The sequence below is a fragment of the Suncus etruscus genome, chromosome 1 (genome assembly GCF_024139225.1).
Source record: "Suncus etruscus isolate mSunEtr1 chromosome 1, mSunEtr1.pri.cur, whole genome shotgun sequence".
NCBI lineage: Eukaryota > Metazoa > Chordata > Mammalia > Eulipotyphla > Soricidae > Suncus > Suncus etruscus.
The window spans coordinates 185202017-185226560 of record NC_064848.1 but is presented as its reverse complement, the minus strand read 5'-3'; the positions used below and the strand labels follow the sequence as shown (position 1 = coordinate 185226560).

The 24544-nt window shown below is 51.3% G+C and overlaps 1 protein-coding gene across 2 annotated transcripts; it reads left to right on the top strand.

Moving 5' to 3' along the window:
* Nucleotides 1–9773: 9773 nt before the first annotated feature.
* On the top strand, nucleotides 9774–22492 carry CDK5RAP3 (CDK5 regulatory subunit associated protein 3). 2 transcript variants are annotated; one of them, XM_049780692.1, is made up of 15 exons: nucleotides 9774–9807; nucleotides 10002–10047; nucleotides 11863–11994; nucleotides 14288–14388; nucleotides 14730–14778; nucleotides 15550–15728; nucleotides 15874–16010; nucleotides 16572–16716; nucleotides 17561–17671; nucleotides 18510–18591; nucleotides 20042–20130; nucleotides 21058–21263; nucleotides 21729–21900; nucleotides 21990–22172; nucleotides 22374–22492. In XM_049780692.1, exons 1-14 carry the CDS (start codon nucleotides 9802–9804, stop codon nucleotides 22053–22055), a joined length of 1521 nt encoding a protein of 506 aa, XP_049636649.1. In that variant the 5' UTR covers nucleotides 9774–9801; the 3' UTR covers nucleotides 22056–22172; nucleotides 22374–22492. The 2 variants fall into 2 exon arrangements, with proteins under 2 accessions (XP_049636649.1, XP_049636645.1); XM_049780688.1 differs by lacking the exons at nucleotides 9774–9807; nucleotides 10002–10047; nucleotides 11863–11994; nucleotides 14288–14388; nucleotides 14730–14778 and having other exon boundaries at nucleotides 15546–15728; nucleotides 21990–22161; nucleotides 22363–22381.
* The last annotated feature ends 2052 nt before the right edge of the window (nucleotides 22493–24544 follow it).

Here is a 24544-nt window from a genome sequence, read left to right as displayed (position 1 = left end):
CCGCAACTGCTGAGGTGAAGGTTCTGCACTGGCTAGGCCAGGGCTGGGCCTGACTTTCCCTGGGGCTCTGCAATTCAGGCGATGATAGAAATCAGAGCTGGGGATTCCAGCTATACCTCCACTGTTTGCACAAGAGCCTCCCCAGGGGTAGCCCCTACCTCGAGTTGAGGGTACCCTGGCATATGCACGGGCAACCCCTCCAAAGGCCCCACCACCCTAGTGGAGGTCAGTTTGCTGCCCAGTGGGGCTTACCCACATTGGGGCCCCCGGACCTTTGTGAGCCAGGACAAGTTAACCATTGACTGAGGGAGAGGTGAAGGAGGAGAGGGGGGTGTGGAAGGAGCAAAGCAATTGAAAAAACAAAACCCAGAACCTTCAGCCCCCAACTCTGAGGCCATGTCTGTGGGTAGAAGTGGGGTCCTCCACATAAGAACAAAGAACTTAACCTGCTGTCCAGCCAGAAGCCTCAGGGCACGTGGGGTAATGGTAGGGGCTGTGGGTCCCAGAGCTGCAGGAGTTAACAGAGAACACACCAGGGAGTGAAACTTGCCCAGGAGGAACGCTGCCTGCGGCCTGGCCAGGAGCCAAGCAACCAGTGGATGAGTCGGGACCCTGCCTGCCCACCTAGGGAGCACTGGGAACAGGCAAGCCAGGGATCCCCTTCCCAGCTCAGCCTGTTAGCCCAGAAGGCAGACTGAGGAGGCGGCCTGGGCACCCTGTCTGCGGTCTGTGCCTTGGTTTCCCCATCCACCCACCCACTGCCTGTACCTGTGATCCTGATGGCTCTGGGGCTCTTCCCCAGAGGAGTGAGGTGGAGGCGTTGCCCTGGGGGAGGCTGGGGGAGGCAGGGGTACCTCCAGGATGCTGCACCCGGGAAGGCTGAGGCCCACAGCGCCTGCCTGTGAGGGGTAGCTTGGCGGCAGGTGCAGAGGAACAGGTGCTGGAGTCAAGGTGAACCTGAAACCCAGCCCCTCCCGGCTAAGTCAACAGAAGCAGAGGCCGGCCTGGGCTAATGAATATTCATCAGTCCAGAAATCCAATCCCAGCGCCCCTGCACCCACCCTATGGCCAGGGTCCTCCAGGGACAGCCCAGCCAGGAGGAGCAAATTCCAAGGACCTGGGGTAAAGGGGAACTGGGGAGTCTTGCTCAGTTTCCCCACTTGTGGGAGCCTGCATGCACCTTCAACTCTACTCAAGGCCACCCCACCCATTTCATCTCCCATAGGGGTTCCAATCTGCTCCCGGGGGGGGGGGGCATTTGGACATTGCCCCAGGCACAAACGGGCACAAATGAGCACAAGCAGGCACCCTTGAGAAAGAGTTAAGGGCTGCTTCAGCTCCCGTTGGCCAGGCGGGACCCGGTGCACCCCAGCTTCTTTGAACTCGGGAGCCCGAAACTAGTCCTGGTTAAACTGGTTGGCAGACCGGTTCCCGGTCACCCGCTCCACCCAGCGCTCCTGTGCCCCACAGGCAGTGCAGGTGGGGAACAGTGGGGGGCTGAGTCTCTCCTGATGGCCAGCACCCCAACCAGGTCTCCTGGGGGGCACAGGGGCACCTGGCCCCACACCTTACCTCTCCCTCCTCCCACAGAGGTGGTGGGCTCTTCGGATGCACTCAGGGAAATAGTGTGGGGTGGGAAGAGAGGGCAAGGCAGGAAATTGGGGAATGGGGGAGGGCAAGCCTGCATCCAGGTAAACCTACACAGTTGTACAGCCAAACCTGCCCAGTCAGGCTTGCTTTTTAGTCCCCTTTAGAAGACCCATCTGTGAGGTCCTCTCTCCCCTCGGCCTTGGTAGAAATGAATAGATAGAGACAAAACTAGTGTCTCTCCAGGCTGCTCAATCCCCTAGCAGCCACCTTCCTTCTTCAAGCTCCGGGTTCTTTTTCAAGCTCCAGGTTCTTTCAGGGACTATGCAGTGTCAGAGATGGACCCCAGGATTCCCGAAGGCAATGCACAAACTACAGCCCTCTGAGCCTATACTCCCTGGGCCCCACCTTTCTATTCCCCAGTTCTCCCCCGGGACTGCCTGGTGGTGTATGGAGTGGCCTCAGTATCCATGGGCTTGAGCAGCACATCCTCAGATCTGAGCACTGAACTATCCAGCCCAATTGGCCTAGGATCACCTGGATTGGCCCCCAAGTCCCTTTCTCTACTCTCTCCAAAGTGACAGTTCAGGCCCTTTGCTGAGGAGGGCAGCTCGCCCTATCATGGTCTCTACAAGCTGTCAATTCAAAGTCCATCAGAAAGAAGGCTGGGGCAGGCCCACCCCTCTCTGTGGCCCTCCTTCAGCACAGGTCAGCGGGCTCGAAATGATCCGTGGAGTCGGACTGAATCTATAATCCTCTAGTATCCTGCAATTGTGTCTCCAGAGGGCACCATGAGCCTTGGGGCGCCCTTAAGTATACTCCACCTGCTTTACTCAGCAAAGACATGCTTGAGCAGATGCGCACAGGTTGTGTGAATCTAGAGTAGCATATCTGAACCTGCTTTTGGGAAGGTGAGAAAGTTTATTCTGCAAAGAGGGCCTGTAAAAGGGGCTCAGTTTGGGAGGGCAGGGTCCCTGTGGGTAGGACTCTTGTGGGGGAGCTCTGTGGGTGGGCGGGGTCTATGGGAGCCAGGCTCTGTGAGGGTTACTGAGGGTTCTGTTGTTTCAAGCAAAATCTGCTCCCCCAATCCTGAGCTCCCTGAGCACTGGGTTTGCTTTCTGGTGACTGCAGGACTCCACCAGCCCCAGGTCCTGGTGTGCAGGTGATGGGGTCTACTGAGTCCTTCCTGTTGCCACTCCTCAGGGTTACTTCTTCAGTGTGAGGTCAAGAGAAAGAGATTCAGGACCCCTAGGATTTTAGACTTCGGAGTGGCCAGTACTTTGAGTTGGTGAGTGGCTCAGGCCTACTGCCTTCCTGGAACAATGGAGGTGGTGGGTGGTCAGGGTTGCTGTCCCCAGATCTGACTTGCAATCTTTTACCATTCTTGCTCACATAGGCTCTGGTGTATGACCTTCTTGATGAAGCGTTGGATCCTATTTGCCAGGATTTTGTTGAGGATCTTTGATTCTGTGTTCATCAGGGATATTGGTCTGCAGTTCACACAGGCTCTGGGACCAGAAAGATAGCACAGTGGGTAAGGCACTTGCCTTTCACACGGTGTCTGATCTCTGACACTGCATATAGACCCCAGCCAGGAGTGATCCCTGAGTACAGAGCCAGGGATAAGCCCTGAGCACCATGGGATGTGGCCCAAAAACCAAGAGGGGGTCTTTATCAGGAAAGAAAAAAACTAACATGTACCAGAGCGATAGCACAGTGAGAGGGCGTATGCTTTGCATGTGGACTACCTCGGACAGACCCTGGTTCGATCCCCAGAATCCCATATGGTCCCCTGAGCCTGCCAGGAGCAATTTCTGAGCATAGAGCCAGAAGTAACCCCTTTTAGCGCCGCTGAGTGTGCCCTCCCAAAAACAAAATAAAATAAACAAAAACAACCCCAAAACAAACAGAAATAGCCCAACTTGGATGTCCCAACCTCTGACCCCACAAGAAAGAAAGTCTGACCACTTCAGTCACTCAGGCATTCTGGGACTGGGAAGTGGTAGCTCTCTGGAGCACCCCTACATGGTCTGAAGCCTCTCCTTCTGCCCCATCTTGTTTCTGTCTAGGTTCCCTCTCATGGGCAAAGGTCCCTAATCAGCAATTTATCCTTCCAAACCTCGTAGAGAACACAGCTGGTTAAAAAGACCTGCTGTTGGAGTCACAGGACAGAGGGTTTTTGTTTTTTTTTTGTTTGTTTGTTTTTGTTTTTGGGTCACACCCAGCAGTGCTCAGGAGTTACTCCTGGCTCTCTGCTCAGAAATGGCTCCTGGCAGGCACGGGGGACCATATGGGACACTGGGATTCAAACCAACCACCTTTGGTCCTGGATCGGCTGCTTGCAAGGCAAACGTCGCTGTGCTATCTCTCCGGGCCCAGGACAGAGGGTTTTTCATGCTGATTTTCTATTTGCATTTTCCTAGGATGCTGGATTTTGTGGGGTTTTTTTTTTTTGTTTTTTTGGTTTTTGGGCCACACCCTGTGACGCTCAGGGGTTACTCCTGGCTATGCGCTCAGAAGTTGCTCCTGGCTTCTTGGGGGACCATATGGGACGCCGGGGATCGAACCTCGGTCCGTCCTAGGCTAGGGCTGGCAAGACAGACACTTTACCTCTAGCCACCGCACCAGCCCCGCACATGTCATTTTTTAAGATGAAGAGAGATCCTGAAATTCAAGGACCATGAAATGTCAGAGCTAGAACCCAGATTTCCTGTATGCAAAGCATACATTGCAGCCCTTTGAGCTGCCTCCTGGGTCCCACCCTTTCTTTTTGGGTCCCAAAAAGCCTCTTTATGGGAGAGGCACCCAAATGGGAAGGGAGCACAAGACAGCAGGGCAGAAATTGGCAGGGCCCCATTGCAAGCTAAGGGGTATTGACAGTTGCCTGCAATTCCTGAAGCTGGGAGAGATGGGGAACAAGACCCTGTTAGTTCCTAGAAGAGATCCACCTTGCTAATACCCGGTTTCTGACCTCTGGCTCAAAGAATGAAGGGAACCCCTTTCAGGTATCTTCAGATCACTAGTTTTTGTGGTTTGCTTTTTGTTTGTTTGGAGGCCACACCCAATGGTGTTCAGAGGCTATTGTCTACTGACTATGTTTGAGGATACCATGTTGTGGGGAGGATCTGAGTAGTCAAGGTTTAGGAGTTAGTCAGAGTATGGCCCAGCTCACAGGCCCTGCACAGGAAGCCAATGGGGCACGGGGTGGAGGGGCTGCTCTGGCATTTCTATCTCTGGGTCCATGCAGCTCAGTGAGGATGACTCCAAATTCTAATATGTAAAAGGGGTGGATGAGGAGAGGTTCTGGGGAACTCATCTCCCCAGATCAAGTGACCTTGAGCCCCACTCATCTCTCCTACATGTTACCGCGCCCCTTCTTATTCTTCCCTTTACAAGTGCCCAGTAGACATCAGCACTCAAGGTCAAGTGCATGGGTGGCAAAACCAGGCCAAGGTGTCCTTCCTGCCCCCAAGTGCTAAGTGCTCGAAGACAAGTTGGAGAAGACAGATTGAGAAAAGCAATACGGGGGTGACACTAAATGTATCAAGAAGTCCAGATAGGGCTGTGTTTTCAGCCTCCCCCATTTACACACCAAGTACACACATAGAAGACATGCATTATAAAAAAAACATATGATGCAGGAAATTAATGGGTTATGTGAATTTCAAGGGTGAGCCTTCTTTTATGGATATTGCAGGAAGATAAGTAATGGGTGTCCTTGATCAGAATGGGGTGTGTTAAGGAAGAGCCTTGGAGGCAGGTGGGGACTCCAGAGTTCTAACTGTCTGACGTAACAACTGGGGAGAAAGTGGGGATTGAGTGGCAACTGAGAGGAAGAAGCCCAAGGGAGAGGATAGGCAGGACTGCAGCAGAAAAGTCCCATGCCACCAAGATCAGCAACGCAGGTTGGGGAGCCAGACAGTCCTGCTCTGAAGCTTTATTGCACCAACTGCATGTTGCATAATCTTAAACAAGTTATTTACCTCCCCAAGCTTTGGCTGCTTTGCTTTAACACCTGACTAACGCTAGTCCCCACATTATAAGGTGGCTGGAAGGATCAAATTAGATAAGGCTTGTAAAACATTTAGATCAACCTTGGCTCACGCACCTGGTTATCATTTAATAAGCAAGCTAACTGCACCGTAACAAAAGCAGGCCAGGCACCTGTGTCCATGGTGTGTTGGGGCTCTGGGCCACCCTTTGCAAAGCTGGTCAGCCAGCCTATGTCTTTTCCCATTTCCCATCCTTACCAGCCAAATCAGCAGGCACAGAGAAATATCCAGCCCCATTCCAGATCTTCTCCCGAGGAACCAAGTTCCTGGAATCCCACGCACCAGACCACACAGACCAGTTATGTGCTGCTTAGTGCTTTTCTACCAGAGGCCCTGAGATTCTCTGTGGCTTTGGAGAAGGCCAGACAGTGTAAAAGGCCACCCACAGCCCCTGCACCCATGTTTTCAGGGGCAGTCACCCAGGGTAGCTAGTCAGAGTTGCTATCAGCCTTCCCTTCCATGTGAGTCACCCAAGAGCTGCAGCAGGTGGTAGAGGTGAGGTGCTGGGGGGTCCCTGCCTCCACCCACTTACTAGGGCTGGGCCAATATTTACGCCCTGCCTGGCTTGGCTACACCTGTTGGTTCAAGGAGGGGAGATGCACTATGAGGGTGGGGCAGGGCCAGGCCTCATGGGATATTCGAGTAAGCCAGGCTCACAGAGTGAGCAGTGTGTTTGTTGAATTGTGGGGAGCCCCAGCAATTCCTAGAGCCTGAGTCAGTTCTTGGAGGGGCGAGCTAAGTTCCCATGGGAGAGCCCCGAAGAGGCTCTCATTTCTGCCCTAGGAACTGTGTTGAGGGAAACCTGTTCTCTAATAATAATGATTGATGCTTCACATACATACATAGTTTACAAAGATTGAGAAAAGAGCTATTCATTCTGCACAGAGGTATGTACTTTTGGGGGCAAGGGAGATGACTCAAAGGGCTGGAGAACGTGCTTGGCAAGTGAGAGCACTGCATTTGGTCCTCAGCACCACATGGTGCACTGTGAACGTGGTCAAAACCTAAAATATATATATATGTAGATATGTCAAACATGTTTATTTATCTAAGTCTTGAAGCCGAAGCCCCCTGGCTAAGCATGGAGAGACTTTCAGTGGGGAGAAGGGCTGTGGGAATGATGAATGGGCTTACTGGGCAAGAATCCTAGCATTACAACACAGTTTCATTTAAAAAAAAATGAGGGGATGAAGGCTAGAGCAATGGCACAGGCGGTAGGGCATCTGCCTTACGTGCACTAACCTAGGATAGACTGCGATTTGAGTCCCTGGCATCCCATATGGTCCCCCAAGACAGGGGCAATTTTTTTTTTTTTTTTTGGTTTCTGGGTCACACCCAGCAGTGCTCAGAGGTTACTCCTGGCTCTATGCTCAGAAATCACTCCTGGCAGGCTCAGGGGACCATATGGGATACTGGGATTCGAACCACTGTCCTTCTGCATGTAAGGCAAATGCTTACCTTCATGTTATTTCTCCGGCCCCCGCCAGGGGCGATTTCTGAGCACAAAGCCAGGAGTAACCCCTGAGCTTCACTGGGTGTGGCCCAAAAACCAAAAATAAAATAAAATAATAAAAAAAATAAGGGGAAAAAGAAAAGAAACTGAGGGCTGGAGTGATAGTACAGCATTGTAGGACATTTGCCTTGATTATGGTTGAATCCCTGGCATCCCATTTAATCTCCCCAGCCTCACAAGAGTGATCCCTTAGTACCACCAGGAGGAAGCCCCGAACACAGCGGGTAGGGTTTTTGCCTTGCATGCAGCTTATCCAGGTTCGATCCTCGACATCCCATATGGCCCCTGAGCCTGCCAGGAGTGATTTCTGAGTGCATAATCAGGAGTAATCTATGAGTGACACAGGTGTGGCCCCAAAACAAAACAAACAAAAAGGAACAAAACAGGGCTGTGCTAAGGCAAAATTGGGAGGGGGTGTCACTTAGAGCCAGGCAAAGCCCCTGGAGAGGTTCTCTGGAAAGGTACATGTCCTGGGAGGGCCTTGGAGATCTGTCCTTGGCCATCCTGTCTTCACTCTGCCCAGCCCAGGCCCTCCCTCGGCTTCAACTACTGCCTGAGTCACAGCTGCATCAACCTGGTATAACCCAGCTCCAAGGCGCTGCTGAACAGCCCCATGTACCATTGGCATGCTTTCCACAGGGATCTCTCTCTGCAATGTCACCTCTAAAGGGTGATTCTCCTTCCCCACATGGCTCAGCAGTTCATATCCTAATCTCAGGTTTGGTTCTCCAGCCATGCTCCCTCTTACCCGATCTGCACTGCTGGTTCATGGGGTCCATTTCCCTCTCAGACATCTCTCAGATCCCCACCGGGCCTGATGTTTGCCTGATAACTTCTTGGCAACTTCCCTGCTTCTCTTACCTTCCACGACCCTCTTCTGCTATTGCAGCCAATCCCAATAGGGACCTCCTTTCTTCAAATCCCCTAGTACCCCTTCAGCGAGGTTCTGGTTTCTTCATGAGACTCCCTATGACAGGGCCTTCCTGCTCGCAGCCTTCTCCCTGAACTTGCCTCATATCTTGGCTGCACAGGTTGGCCTCAAACTAGCTCTCGGTGACACCGCATTATTTTAACTTTGCTCTGACCTTGCCTGCCTGTTACTCTCTGCACCCCTCTCACCTCCATCACTGTCTGCACCATTTCCTCTCATCTCTCTCTCTCTCACCAGCTCTTCTTCACTTTTTTTTCTTTTATTTTTCTTTTGGTGACACCTGGCAGTGCTCAGAGGTTATCCCTGGTTCTGCATTCAGAAATCACTCTTGGTTGTGTCAGGGCACTTAATGGGATACAAGGAATTGAACCCTGGTCAGCTACATGCAATGCAAGCACCTTACCTGCTGTACTATTTACCTGCACCCCTGCTTTTATTTTTGCTTGGTTTTGGACCACACTCAGTAGCGCTCATAGCTACTCCTGGCTCTGTACTCAGAATGCACGGGAAACCATATGGGATGCCAGGAATCAAACCTGGGTCTGTCCCGGTTGGCTGCATGCAAGGCAAATGCCCTACCCTGTGCTATCATTCAGGCCTGTACACCTGTTTTATGTTTGTTTGGGGCCACACCTGGTGGCACTCAGGAATTATTCCTGACTCTGCACTCAGAAATCACTCGTAGCAGGACTCAGGGGACCATATGGGATGCTTCAGATCAAACCCAGATTTTGCCACCTGCAAGGCAAACACTCTACCCTCTATGCTATTGCCCTGGTCCCTGTTTCTGTATTGTTTTGTTTTTTCTGTCGTTGTTGTTTTGATTTTTAATGGGGCCATATCTAGCGGTGCTGAGGGAGCAGGTTGCTCCTTGATACTTCATGGGAGGTACATGAAATGCTTTTGAGCCTGGAGCCTGGAAGCTCGGACCACCCAGGCAGTGCCCAGAAAACCCTTGGGTGTTGGGAGTATCCTACTATTTGAACTACCTCCCGGGCTCCAGTTCTTCCTTAAGTTCCATGTAGACGTTATCTTTGAGATTACTTCCCGTGGCACTCCTCCCGGCTCTAAACGTGTACAAGTTTTTGTTTATTTTTAGATTTTGGGGCCACACCCAGAGGTGCCAGATTTTCAAACGAGGACCAGTTAGTTGCATGCAAAGCATTATTGCAATCTTTACCTTCTGCAAGTGCTCAAGACATGTCAGTTGAATAGAATGAAGAGGAAGGCAAGTAGTGACAAGTGTACGAGAGACCTCGTCTAAGATAGACCTTAAAGAGAGGCTAGAGGTGAGTAAGAACCCATTTCTAACCCCTTGCAGTGGTCCAATTTTGGCAATCAGTCTTTGAACACAAGCCACGTCTAGGAATCTGCCTAGGTCGCAGGGACCGGCTCTCGAGCGCCACCTGCCGCGAGCGCACCGCCACCGCAGCCCTGTCCGTCCAGTATGGCCCCGCCCCTAAGCCCGCCTCGCTTCCCCCATTGGCTGTCTCTTGTTCTCCCGCCCTTCCCGGCCTCAGCCACTCCGAGCCCGGCGGTGGGCGGGGCTTGCGGTCTGGGTGGAGCATGCACCGGGATTGGCTCAGCGGAAGTGGGAGACGTGGCCGGAGGAGGCCGGTCTGTGCGTAATTTGACGCTCGGGCCCAACCAGCGCAGGGTTAGTGGTGGGCGGGGCGAGGCTGCCCGTGACCGGAAGCGGAAGTGGAAGTGGAAGAAAGATGCAGGTGGGGGACCCAAGACGGGGGTTCCTGGGGAACTAGCCGGGGCCCCTGGACAGGGGTCAGTCCATGAGTCCGTGACCCCGTCCCGACTTGCCATTTGGGCTCCCAGGGGTGGCGATGGGGGCGGATTCTGTTGCGCTTGCGTGTGTCCCCTCTCCGCACTCACTTCCGCTTTCTACCTTTTTTTTTCCCGCCAGGACTACCAGCACGTGCCCATCGACATCCAGACCAACAAGCTGCTCGGTAGGACTGGGCTTCTCCCACGCAGCCGGATGTAGGGGGAGGCCTGGTCCTTGGCACCCTGTTGCTCTCACCCAGGAGCCCCCTATCCCTTATGGCCTCTTTGCGGATGCTCATTCATTCCTCTCCTTGCTGTTCAATGTGTCTGGGGCCCAGGCCTGTATCTCTCTGTGTGAGGAACCACAATCTGTATCTGATCTGAGTTTTAGTTGGTGCCTTCTAAGCATGTCACTCTGGCACAGAGGAGCTACACAGTGGGTCCTCTGAAACTTCAGCGCAAAGTATGACTTCGTTGATTATGCTTTTTTGCTCCATACTTGGGTGAAAAAAAAATCTCATCTCTCCGTATTTTAGGTTTTGGTGCTTGAAATCACTCTGCTGTACACACGGGACCATATGGTGTCAGGGATCTAACCCAGGGCTCCTGCATGTAAAGCATATGCTCCAATCATTGATCTGTCTCCCAGCCCAACCCACCTTTGTTTTGTTGAGGGAAAGAAAGATCTCCTGATTCGAGGAATAAGGATCTAGATCAGTTGAAGATAAAGACCTAATAGTGGCTGGGTGATCTGGTTTACACCCCCAGTTCAAAGCCTGAAAAGCATGTCTCGAGGGCAAGCACTGAGCTCTGGGATATGCTCACAGGATTAATACATTTGGTGACAGTTTTGTGAAGATGATGATGTCTGACTTGCTTTTAGTTCTATGACAGCTGCAGGGTTTTTCTTCCTAAAGATTCAAAGGAATGCAGTGGTAGGAATGCATCACTGATTATTAGGGGGCTTCTGCTCTTTGATCAGTTGGCAAGTTCATGCACAGGGGCAGGTTCCCAGTGCTATGCGGTGCTCATCCATGGAGCTGCTTCAGAATGTGCCAGCACTGGGCAGCTGTGAGCTCTTGGTACATGATCTCAGCACAGGTCATGAAAAGGACTAATGGGATAGCCATCCCCAGAACGCTGCTTCCTCCCCAGTGCTGTTTTTAGGGACTTGACCATCCCAAACTGAAGCTGACTAGGATTTTGCAAATCCTTGTTATGAACCAGACACAGTGGTCTCTGTGTCTCCCCACCCAGCCTTCTTTCTTGTACTTGGCAACTTACCGTCTCTGTTTTACAGATGGAGAAACTGAGGCACAGAGCATTTGAAAGATTTGCCCCAGAAAGACTTGATCATTAGAACCCAGAACCAAATGCCCACAAAATTACTCCTTCCTTGAGTAGAGGAATGGACTCTACTGGCCACATGTCTTGGCCGTTTTTGGCTAATGTAAAACCATCTGTACTGCTCATTACAGGGTATTCCCATGAGGGAGTAGTTCTTGGGTAAGAACAGACCTATTGCCTAGACCTTAGGGCGCTGCAGGTATTAGGGGCTTTGCAGTTGTTCATTTCATCCGGCACTTGGCATAACTGTCTCGTATTTTTCATTGTCACGGCTAATCCCAGCCCCAAGGAAGTGGAAGTCACGCGGCATCCTCTGTCAGTTGCAAAGATATAATTACCTGTGGAAACAAAAATATTATGGAGAATTTAGAGTGGTCAAAAGAGGATCTTTGATGTTAGGACCAATGTAAATTTTCTCTTTATCTATGTGTTGAAACATTTGTTCTCCAGAAGTCACACTGTCGCCAAAGCCAGGCAGCCCAAGTCTGCTCTGCCCCCAGCATCCCTTTGGGATGCTGTTTATCCCATCTTCACCTGCCTTTTGCTGATAGGAAACCAGCTTTTAGCCCAAGTCTTAGCTCGTCCACTTGAGGTGGTGATGGGATTTTGGCTGTGTGGTTGGGAACTCCGTGACAGGCTGGTTTCTCTTGCAGACTGGCTGGTGGATCGGAGGCACTGCAACTTGAAATGGCAGAGTCTGGTACGAACCATTCGAGAGAAGATCAATGCTGCCATCCAGGACATGCCAGAGAGCGAGGAGATCGCCCAGCTGCTCTCTGGATCCTGTGAGTGCTTTGGGACTACCTGCCTAGCACCCCCTCTTTCCTGGAACAGGGACTATCATTGGAGCTTGTTCCCTGCTTTTTCCCAGGGAAAAAGGTCAGCTTGTGTGCAATAACAAAATGATAACATGTAGGAAAGGAAGCAAAATTCAAATCAACTTCCGTCAGAAACTGTTCCTGTTGACGGGGTCACCATCACCAACCCAAGAGGGGCTCATTCTCCTTTCAAAGAGGAATGGGGTGTGGGGAAAAAAAAGAGGTATATGCTTGCTTGCTTACCTCCTTTTTCCCTGTGCATTTGAGTTCACTCCCATCTATTAACAATAAGTGTGTAGCTCAACTCAACTGGGCTCTGCCCTGAACAACCTCCCTGGTCCTTTGTGGCCATTTTGACATAATAAGGATCTTGCCCCAGTGTGAAAGCTTTTACGTTTTTGCATATACATTCATTTGCCCATGCTTAGGTTCCTAACCCCACTATTTACAAGGAAAGCCCCTCTTGGCTTTCCTCTTTCCCTAGGGCAGAGATTAAAGTCAGAGAGTGTGGATATTATAACTAGATCTCTTAGTTCTTTTTTTTAACTTTATTTTTATATTGATTGATGGGTCACACCTGGTAGCGCTCAGGGGCTACTCCTGGCTCTGTACTCAGAAATCGCCCCGGAAGGCTAGGGAACCATATGGGATGCCAGGAATCAAACCAGGCACCTCCGGGTCAGCTGCGTGCAAGACAAACGCTCTACTGCCCTGCTGTCTCTTTGACCCTTAGATCTTAGTTCTAATGGCAGGATAAATAAAGTGTTCTTGGGCTTTTTATAATAAATCACCTAAAAATGGTGAAGATACCCTGAAGCGTATATCCATGGTCTTGTGGGGTTGGCTTTTGGGAACTGAATGGAAGAAGAAAGTTGAGTAAAAGTTTAGGGTACAGAATATCTGGTATTCCAAATTGTTGGTTTGTTTGTTTGGTTTTTTTTTTTTGTTTTTGTTTTTGTTTTTGTTTTTGTTTTTGGTTTTTGGGTCACACCTGGCAGCGCTCAGGGGTTACTCCTGGCTCTGTGCTCAGAAATTGCTCCTGGCAGGCTTGGGGGACCAGATGGGATGCCAGGATTCGAATTAATGACCTTCTGCATGAAAGGCAAACGCCTTACCTCCATGCTATCTCTCCAGTTCCCCCTCCCCTTTTTTTTTGAGCGGGTAGGGAACAGAAAACCTTAAAAAAAATATCTGGTTCAGAATAGGAAGTAGGGGAAGGGAAGGGAGAAGACCAAAAAAAGAGATTGAGACTCTACATACCCATGGTGGACCTCCTTTTGCCCAGTGAAGAACTTTTTGTCAGATACTTTGGCTATTTTATTTTATATTTGTTTGGGGGCCATAGCTGGTGGTGCTTAGGGCTTACTCCTGGGCTCTGCACTAAGGAATCACTCCCAGCAGGGCTCGGGGAACTATATGTGATGTGGTGCACCAAACCTTTGGCCGTGTACAAGGCAAGCATCCTACCTGCTTTAATTAATCTCTCTGGCACCACATTGGCTCTTTTGTTTTGGATAAGATGGTGGTTTGTTCTATATGAAAATATTTCCGGGCCCGGGAAGGTGGCGCTAGCGGTAAGGTATCTGCCTTGCAAGCGCTAGCGTAGGACGGACCGCGGTTCAATCCCCCGGTGTCCTTTATGGTCCCCCCAAGCCAGGGGCGATTTCTGAGCGCATAGCCAGGAGTAACCCCTGAGCGTCAAACGGGTGTGGCCCAAAATCCAAAAAAAAAAAAAAAGAAAAAAAGAAAATATTTCCATAAGATTATTCTTCACCTGTTGTCCCACCTTGACCTTCCAGGTGGAGGCGCTGTTGAGAGCTGAATAAATAGTTTGGGAGCGAGGTGTTGGGGGTCTTTGGCCAGAGTTGGCTGGCTGGCTCTAGGTGTGTTTTGGAGCTAGCAACAGGCTGACAAAGGACTCTCTTCACCCAACCTTTTACCCCTTAACCCTCCTGTCTGTGTGGATTATTTGCTGCGGATAAATATTACCAAGATCTCCCCCCAAAAGGGGACAAGGGGATGGGAACCAATTTCTCATTCTGGGAGCTCTTTGCGGATACTCAAACAATCAACAAAGGAGTAAACAGGACCCAATAGTGGTTTACACAAACACACACACACACACACACACACACACACACACACACACAGTACTACTGCAAGGGAGGAAGGGGTTTGTGTGTGCCTCCTAGCTGACTGGCAGTCTGGGTACCAAGTGCTAAATGACCTCAGCATACTTTTATTTATTTATTTTTCCCAGACATTCACTACTTCCACTGCCTGCAGATCGTGGACCTGCTCAAAGGCACTGAAGCCTCCACCAAGAATATTTTTGGCCGGTATTCTTCTCAGCGCATGAAGGCGAGTGGGGATGCTGGTGACAGTAGAGGCCTCTCATCCAGGACTAATAGCCTCTATTTGCCCTGCGGCTGCATGGAAACACCGACCTAAGGCACCTTCCTGAGCTTGCTCTTCATCTCCATGGTTGATGCCAAGCATAGATCCTACCACTGTGCTTAGTTTTAGCAATAGCTCTGCGATCACTGTTTGGTACCATTCTCCTAAAGTGGGTGGCCAGTGAGAATTGCAAGGAGGACAAGGAATTTGGGTTTGGTGGAGGAGTCTCCCATGTACAAGAATGGGGCTGGGAAGTGGCAGCTGAGTGCTTTTTGGGTTCACTTCCTGTTTCTTTTCCTTCCCAGGACTGGCAGGAGATTGTGACCTTGTATGAGAAGGACAATACCTACTTAGGTAGAGTGGCCCAGCTTGGGGATCTTGGCATCCAGAGGTGAAGCCCACTCCCACAGATCTGAAATGCTAAGTTAGAGGCACAGTTTGGGATGCTGGTTGGGGCAAGAAGTGGATGTAGATGCTTGGCAAGAAATTCCATGAGACATGTTGGGAGGAATAGGTTGTGGACACTTGCTGGTCCAACCACTTGTTGGCCTTATCACGGACATAAGATGGAGTGAGGGCCTCCACTCTATCCAGACTCCCATTTTATTTACTTGTTTGCTTTATTTTGGGGGAGCCACAATAGGCTGTGCACAATGGTGACTCCTGACTCTGCACTCAGGAATCACTCCTGGAGGGTTCAGGGAACCATATGGGAAGCCAGGGATTGAATGTAGGTCGGCCACATTTAAGGCAAACATTCTACCTACTTCACTATGGCTCTGGGCCCCCTACTCCCATTTTATACAGGGCAGAGGGATGGGGCCTACTAAGGGGTATATTTGATTTGTGTTTCCTAATAGTACAAATAAATGGCTAATTTTTCCCAAAACACCTGGTAAAGTGAGGGATTAGGTCTGGTGTTTTAAATGCATTCTGTCTCATATTCCTCGCAATAAGTTTTCTCATTCCTGTTTCATAGATGAGGATGGATTAGGTTAAGGTTCCCAAGGTCCTATAGCTTGGAAAAGGAGGAGTTGGGAGCTCAACCCTATGCTCATTGCCAGGGATACTATGGGTTTCCTGGGGTGTGCTTACTGTGTGGTGCATTTCCTCGGCCCTTCTCAGTGGAACTTGCCAGCCTCCTGGTGCGCAACGTCAACTATGAGATCCCCTCCCTGAAGAAGCAGATCGCCAAGTGCCAGCAGCTGCATCAAGAATACTGCCGAAAGGAAGAGGAGGGCCAGGCAGGGGCAGCGGAGATGAAGGAGCAGTTCTATCAATCGTGCAAGCAGTATGGAATCACGGTGATTCTGGGAAAGGCCTCCTGCATGGCCCATTGCTCATCCATTTCCCATTTTCTGGTGGTTTCTTTTTATCTGTTGCACTCCATACCCCCACCCCAGGCCCTTCTTCGCTTTGGTCTGAAGCCATCTCTTGGATCCTGTGCAGGGCGACAATGTCTGGAGAGAGCTGATGGCCCTGGTGAAGGACCTGCCGAGTCAGCTGGCGGAGATCGGGGCAGGAGCTCAGGTCCTTAGGGAAGCCATTGACCTGTACCAGGCCTGCGTGGGCTTTGTGTGTGAGAGGTAAGGGATCCTCACCTTCTCTGGGGCCCAGGGACTCACTTAGCAATTTTCTCTGGCTCATCTCTCTTCTCTCACTATTTTTCTCATGTCACATTGAGTTTTATTTTACCACTTGACCCCGGAAGTCTTGCCCATCAGAGGGAATGAATGGTCCAAGCTGAAGCCTCACACTGGCTCACAAGTGGGCAGCAGGAGAGTCTGTTGGGTTTTTTTCACCTCCCTTACTCCCCCTTACATTGTTGTGGTATTGGAGAGGTACACTCACTTGTCGTGCTTGCCAGGTGCCACATTCCTTTTTTCTTTTTAGATTTGGAACCACACTCAGAAATGCACAGGGGTCACTCCTGATGGGCTCAGGGGACCATATGATGTACCAGGGATTGAACCTAGATTGGTTGTGTGCAAGGCAGGGACCCTACCCATTGGACTATTGCTCTGGTCTTGCCACACTTTTATGCAGCTACCAGGAGCATGGGTTGCTACTTGGGTTGGAGCCCACAGCCCTGCGCTGGTAAAGCCAGCACTGTGCCCAGCAATCACACGGGTTGTGTGCCCCTGCAGCCCTACGGAGCAGGTACTGCCCATGCTGCAGTTCGTACAGACGAGGGGCAACTGCACAGTGTATGAGTGGAGAACGGGCTCAGAGCCCACCGTGGTGGAGCGGCCAAACCTGGAGAAGGCTCCAGAGAAGGTGGAAGAAGATGCGGTAAGACACACCCTCTTGGGGCCGGCACGGTGGCGCTAGAGGTAAGGTGCCTGCCTTGCCAGTGCTAGCCTAGGACGGACAGCGGTTTGATCCCCCGGCGTCCTATATGGTCCCACAAGCCAGGAGCAACTTCTGAGCGCATAGCCAGGAGTAACCCCTGAGTGTCAACAGGTGTGGCCCAACCCCACTCCCCCAAATAATAAAAGACACACCTCTTGGTCTCAGAAAACTCTGCCCACCACTCCTATCCCAACTCCAATCCCCAAGGATCTAAATTGAGTCCTGAGGAAGAAAAGTAGATTCACTGTGATAGAAGGGCTCAAAGGAACACGCCTTAGCTTCTCTGGTTTTGTTTTGGGGCCATGCCTGGTGGTGCTGAGGGCCACTCCCACTCCTGCTGTATTACTGGAAGGGAGCAAAGATGGTCTTCCTGGTGGAAACAGAATGTAGGCCTCCCACATGCAAAGCATGTGAGCATATGAGCCATTTTACCAGAACGGCCTTATACAGTTATTTTAGGTTTTCTGTTTTGGTGACCCTACTGGGTGGTGCTTAGGGACCACCAGGACCTCACCCAACAGTTGTAGGTCAAGTTCTGGGCCTCTTACAGACAAAGCATGTGCTTCTACCACTTAAAACGTATCTGGCCCTTTCTGGCTTTTCAGAGATCAGAGCATAGGTGAGTTCTGAGGAGGTTCAGCTCACGGGCTGCCTTTCTGCAGAGACCCCCCCTTAGTGTGGAGCTGTGGAAGGCATAGAGGCATCTCACTGGAGCAGAACGCTCCCTGCCAGATACCTTTCCCCTTACCTGCCTTCTGTCAGCTAACGCTGCTTTCCTTTCTAGATTGATTGGGGCGACTTTGGGGTCCAGGTGGCTTCAGAAGGAACAGACTCAGGCATCTCCGTCCAGGCTGCTGAAATTGACTGGGGCATCTCACTGGAATCCGACTCAAAGGTTAGGATGCTCTGGGCACACCTGCCTGAGAACTTGCTCCCATTGCTGCTTTGGTGAAAAGAAAAGCTTCTCACTTTTAGCTTCACATTTTTTTTTTTTTTTTTTTTTTTTTTTTTTTTTTTTTGTGGTTTTTTGGGTCACACCCGGCAGTGCTCAGGGGTTATTCCTGGCTCCAGGCTCAGAAATTGCTCCTGGCAGGCACAGGGGACCATATGGGACGCCGGGATTCGAACCGATGACCTCCTGCATGAAAGGCAAACGCCTTACCTCCATGCTATCTCTCCGGCCCCTTAGCTTCACATTTTAAAGTGTGGCTTTTGGCTTTGCTCTCAAACCAAAAGTGGTGGTGGTGGTGGTGAGTTTTCAAAGTGACACTGTTAGAGTTTTGGTTATTTTCTTTCTGTTTGGGGGCCACACTCAGGGCTTAGTAGTTACAGACTCTGTCCTGACTCTGTATCAATGTCCTGTCTCTACATTTGGGGTTCACTCCTGATAGGACTTGGGACTATATAGCATGCCAGGAATTGAATCTGGATCAGTTTTATGCCAAATAAGCACCCTTCCTGCTTTACTAGCACTCCAACCCTTTGGTCTCTTTTCTCCTGATGTTCGGGCAAGATATGTATGTAGGGGGTAGACAGAAAGCACCCGTGTAACAGAGGGCTGAGAGGGCTTCAGGCGTGAGCCCACTCTGCTATCTTTGCCACTCATGTCAGGTTTGCAAGTTGTTTTCCGGTTAAAATGGGCAGTGGTTGGACTTGCCACGGGCCTCGGGTTAGTTCTGCTCCCTTTGCTGGGAACCTTCTCCTGACTGCTGGGGTATTTGCTCTCCACCCAGGAAACTGGGAGTGATGAGATCAACTGGGGAGATATGGCTGCCACAGACTTGGAGATCACAGTGCTAGAAACTGGAAACCAGGGTAAAGTACATGATCTGCTATTGCAGCACAGTGGGTGCCCCCTCACATTCTCAGAATAGTAGGTGCAAAGCTGAGATGAAGCTTCTCATACCATCAGCTGTTTTCTCAAAATTTGTCTGTTTAGGGCCCGGAGAGATAGCACAGCGGCGTTTGCCTTGCAAGCAGCCGATCCAGGACCAAAGGTGGTTGGTTCGAATCCCGGTGTCCCATATGTTCCCCCGTGCCTGCCAGGAGCTATTTCTGAGCAGACAGCCAGGAGTAACCCCTGAGCACAGCCGGGTGTGGCCCAAAAACAAAAACAAAAAAAATTGTTTGTTTGTGGGCCATACCCAGCAGCACTTCTGGCTCTGCACTCAGAAATCACTCTTGGCAGGCGCAAGGAACTATATGGGATGCTGGGGATCAAACCTGGGTAGATCATGTGCAAGGCAAATAAATGTCCTCCACACTGTGCTATTGTTTTCTCAAAATGTTCATGCAAATGTGAGTGTGCAGGAAGACAGAATTCTTTTTTTTTGGGGGGGTGGCACACCCAATGATGCTCAGGTGTTACTACTGCCTATGCGCTCAGAAATCGCTCCTGGCTTGGGGGATCATATGGGACACCGGAGGATCGAACCACTGTCCATCCTAGGTAAACAAAATACCACTTGCACCACTGCTCCGGTCCCAGGACAACAGAATTCTTAAAATATAGTCTAGAGGGGCCGGAGAGATAGCATGGAGGTAAGGCGTTTGCCTTTCATGCAGGAGGTCATCGGTTCGAATCCCGGCGCCCCATATGGTCCCCCGTGCCTGCCAGGAGCAATTTCTGAGCCTGGAGCCAGGAATAACCCCTGAGCACTGCCGGTGTTTTTTGGGTGTGACCCAAAAAAACCACAAAAAAAAATATATATATATATAGTCTAGAGTCTAGGAATGCTTTTTGTTTTGTTTTGTTTTGGACCAAACTTGGCAATGTTCAGGGTTTACTCCTGCCTCTGCAATCAGGTACCATTTGGGATGCCAGGGATCAAACTCAGGTTGGCCACATTCAAGGTGAACACACTACCCGCTCTACTATTGTTCTTTTCAATGCATTTTTTTAGAAAATTTTGGCTACAGAATGACCGTGGGTCCTGGTTCCATAGCAGCTCTGGTTGGGGCCCTCCTTGCTCCCTTCCTGCAGAGCGTCTGTAGTGATGCTCAGAGCCACTAGAGGGCAGTGCAGGACGACACTTCACCTCTTGAGGCCACTAAAGGCAGGGCCGGGTCCTTCTAAGCTTATCTTAGCTCCAAGGCCCACTGGAGTGTCTGTGCAGGACTGAGGCATGTGGGATAGGGGCAAGCTCCCACTGGGGTTGGCACATAAAATGTCTCGAGTGCATCTGTGTCCCTTGAAGTCCTCCAAAATCAAGGATCTTCTCCCATGCGCCACTGTTTTCTCATCTCCTTGCTTCTCTCCTGGCAGCTCCGGAAGGTGTAGCAAGGGGCCCGGATGCTCTGTCACTTCTTGAATACCCCGAGACCCGGAATCAGTTCATCGACGAGCTCATGGAGGTACCTCCATCCTATGACAGAAGGGCGGGAGACCTAACTGGCAGGGGTGGCACCTCCCAGATGTCCTCCTGCTTGGGGACAGGTGCAATGTCCTTTCCTTGTTTTTTGGAGCAGGGAGTTTATCAGAACCTCCCTCCTTCCCCATGTCACTCAGTGTATGTTTATCACACGGCTCCTCTTCCTGGCACTCACTGCAGTGCCAGAGATTGAGCTGGGAACAAGACACAGACCTTGACCTCAGGAAGCTGATATTCTAATGGGGAAGGCAACCAGTACAGCAGAAAATTAGTAAATGTAGCATGTTCGGCATTGACCTGAGTGCCCCAGAGCAGAAGGAAGCAGGAGAGAGGGGTGCCAGGAGGGAAAGGGATCTGTGTGCAGAGGACCCTTGGGTCAGAGCCAGCAGGTACAGAGAAAGCCGTGCAGCATCTGCTAGCAGAGGGAGGGTGCCCTGCACGCCCTTGGAGGTGACAGACAGCCTCCAGTGGACAGGGCAATCTTGGACTCTAAGAACAAAGAGTCCCACACCAAGTAAAGGCCTGAGATAGCAAGGGAAGACTGACAAGGGACAGTGCAAGTTGTTGCTAGCTCTTAATTTATAGCAAGGAAAGTGTTCCAAAGAAATCAACCCTCCTCAGCTGACTCTAATCCCATGTGTCTTATTCTTGTATTGGTTTTTGTTTTGTTTTGACTTTTGGGCCAAACTCCACAGTGTTCAGGAGTTACTCCTGGCTCTGCATTCAGGAACTACTCCTGGAGACCATCTAGGACCATACGGGATTGAAACTGGGTCTGCCATGTATAAGGCAAACACCTTGCCCACTGTATTCTCTCTCTCCGGCCCTTCATTCTTATATTGTGAGCAGTCTGAGGACTTAGCTCCTGAGTCCAGTTCTCAGTTTGAACCAAATTCTTGTTTGTCCTCAGCTGGAGATCTTCTTGTCCCAAAGAGCAGTGGAGATGGGCGAGGAGGCCGACATCCTGTCCATAAGCCAGTTCCAGCTGGCTCCTGCAATCCTGCAGGGCCAAACCAAGGAGAAGATGGAGTCTATGATGTCAGTGTTGCAGGATCTGATTGGCCAGCTGACCAGTCTCCGAATGCAGCACCTGTTCATGATCCTGGCTTCACCCAGGTCTGGTTGTCCCCTTGATGCTGAGCTGTTTTGGTTTGGGGGCCTACACCTAGCAGTACTTAGAGCATTGCTCCCAGTTTTTCTCAGGGACTGTGCAGTATCAGGTCAAACCCAGGCCTTTGCATACACAGCATATGTGCCATCCCTTGGCCTAGGGCTCTGTCATCTAGAGTAGCTTCTATTCCTTTATTTCTCTTCAATTAAGACCCCTCAAACCTCATCCCTGCCTCCTGTAACAGTACTGTCTCAGTGGGGAACGGATTTTTCTTTGGGAGGGGGCAGGCTACGCACAGGATCTGTTTTCCTAGTAGGATTGGGCCACCCATGATGGGTAGAATTTCTCACAAAGAATCACAAAAAACTACAGAGGCTGTGGAGGGGTTCGGGATCCTGTCCCCACTGTCCAGTGGCTAATGGGCATGCTCAGGCTGCAGAGCTGTGTGCCGACTGGATTGCCCTGCACAGGTATGTGGACCGAGTCATGGAGCTCCTGCAGCAGAAGCTGAAGCAGTCGCAGCTTCTGGCACTGAAGAAAGAGCTGATGGTGCAGAAGCAGCAGGAAGTGCTGCAGGAGCAGGCCACGCTGGAGCCCAGGCTCGACCTGCTGATCGAAAAGACCAAGGAGCTGCAGAAGCTGGTGAGCCAGGGGTTTAGGCAGGCCCAGGAGGGACCCCTCATTCCCCCCACCCACTCCACCACCCCACCTACTCTCTTGCTGCCTTTCAGATCGAAGCTGACATTTCCAAGAGGTACAACGGGCGTCCAGTGAACCTGATGGGGACCACTCTGTGACCCCTCACCTTCAGGAGTCGGGCATTCGGGGCTGGTGTGGAGGATCCTTCCTAACAGGACAGTCAGCGGCGAGAGGACTGGAAGCTACAACAGGAAGCTACTTCTTTTTTTTTGTTTGTTTTTGTTTTTGGCCACACCCGGTGTTGTTCAGGGGTTACTCCTGGCTGTTTGCTCAGAAATAGCTCCTGGCAGGCACGGGGGCCATATGGGACACCGGGATTCGAACCAACCACCTTTGGTCCTGGATCGGCTGCTTGCAAGGCAAACGCCGCTGTGTTATCTCTCCGGGCCCAGGAAGCTACTTCTTAACCTTCCTAGGCTCTCACTGTGCCCTCCACCAAAACTTGTGCTGGACCCTGTGACTTGTGGGCTTACAACTCCAGCCTCTGCACCTCCTCACGGAAGAGTTCATCTTAATAAAGGAGAAAAAGACTCTGGCTCCCTGATGGTGGCTACTGCTTCTGCAGGCCTGGAATTGAGGTTTTGGCCTGTGTCTGTGAGGTTCTCCATCCCAGTGGGCTTCCCTGGCCCAGCCCGAGGACTTGCCCTCTAAGCATCTGATGATAGGGTGGCCTCCAACTTAGCTTCGACCAAAGGCGGGGCTGGGAGCAGCTGGCCTGTTCTCTCCTCGGCTGCCCATGCCGGCCCAGGCTACCCTACTCAGGCCAGAGGCACAAGGGGAGCAGTGAAGTGGCAACCTCATGGGAGAGAGCAGGGCCACCTTTTCCTTTTAATCAGAACTTACCTCCCGGCCCAGGGAAGCGTGGCTCAGGGAGGAAGGGGCTGATGAACAAGGTGGAGACAGGAGTTGTCACCTCCACTAGCCGCCCGTCCACTTCCCCACCCAGAACGGCCTGCGCTCTGATTGGGTGGAGCCCACCCTCGGATAGCACCCCTGGCCCCAGCCACCTCCCCATCCCTGGTTCCCAGGAAGGGCAGGGGTTGGGGGTGGCCCAGCAATTCGATTTTAATTTCATAGCAGAGCAGTTGATTCATGGCTCTTTGTCGCTGGCGTTGACTCCCGTAATGACTTTCCATCAAAATGAAAAGTGGAGTGACACCACTCATTATTCCTGCTGCTTGTTATCTCAGTTCTGGGGAGGGCCGCCCCCTCCCTGCTGCCTTTCAGCCGTCCTGGACAGTGAGTGATGGCCCCTATTAATCACCGACCCCGCGGACTCTGGCGGACACACGCTTTCCAAAGGAGAGGGAGATAAGGCAGCATGAACTGCTCGAAGCCGCTCCTATCAATTAATGTCAGCCCATCGCTTCCCCCCGATCTTTGCCTGGTCACCTCTTTTTTGGGGGAGAATTGTGGGGGGGGGGGCTGAAAGTAGTCTAGGAATTGAAAAGGGAAAACGACTGGTGTGGACCGATCAGGTGAACTGTCCTCAGCGGTGGCCTCAGACACTGGCTGCTGTTCTTGTTCCTGGTCTCTCCTGCCAGCCCCCATGTTCAGCTGGCAGTGAAACCCTCCCAGCCCTGCAGCCTTTTGGCTGGCCCCTCATAGCAGCTCCCTAAGCCAGTGCTACTCTTGCCACTCCAGTGCCTCTTTTCCAAGCCTAGGAGCTTTGTAGATACTTGCTCATACCCGGAGAGCTTGAGGGAGAAAGTTTGGGGATCGTATAACCCTGGTAGGCTGGGAGCAAGTCTGTTGAGACCTGGCCCTCGGTGCAAGAGGAATGGACTTAGAAAGGGGCTCCAGCCATTTGGGGCTACCTTAGTAGGTGGTGTGGTTAAGGAGGTTCTCCCAGGGCGGGTTAGGCCTGTTCCACTGCTTACTGATGAAATCAAGGCCTCTCCTGACTGGGGCAGTGGTCAGTGGTTTCTTGGGTTTTTTGTTTGTTTTATGTTGTGCTAGGGAACAGAACCAGTACCTCACCCATGCAAGGCAAGTGCTTTCTGAGGCTCCTTCAACCTATGACATTAGGTTTGTTCCCCAGAGCCTGTGCCAATATGCCCTCAGCCCCATACTTTGCTCTCTGGGTTCGCCCTTTATCCACAATGATGCAACCTGGCTGCATCAGCCCACAGGAGCAGCTCTGTCTTCCACATCTGTCTGAATGGTCTCTGACTGCATCGAGATTCTTGCCCGTTTTCTCAGAATTGCCCCGGAGGTGCTTATGACGAGCAAATGAGTGAGGACTCACAGATCCCTTCACGCAGCGCCCAGCCCGCAGTAAGTGCTCACTGGACAAGCGGGAGCTCTAGTTTTGATTTGTGAAGCATTGCTAAAGACTCCCCGTGTGGTGCAACTCGCTTTCTTGAAAGTGAGAGCTGAGCTTATGGAGCTTGAAAACCGAGTTCTGAACAGTCTGGTTGCCAGAGTTGTCGAAAAACAAGTGTTCAGGGAGAGCGAGGAGGTGGGCCAAGGAACTTGTTAGTAACTTCATTACTAAGTTGATGCCACGTCTTTCCCAGGAAGATGTGAAATGCTTATTACTTAGCAAGACCGGTCCCCCTGCACAGATAAAGAAGCAGCGTCACCT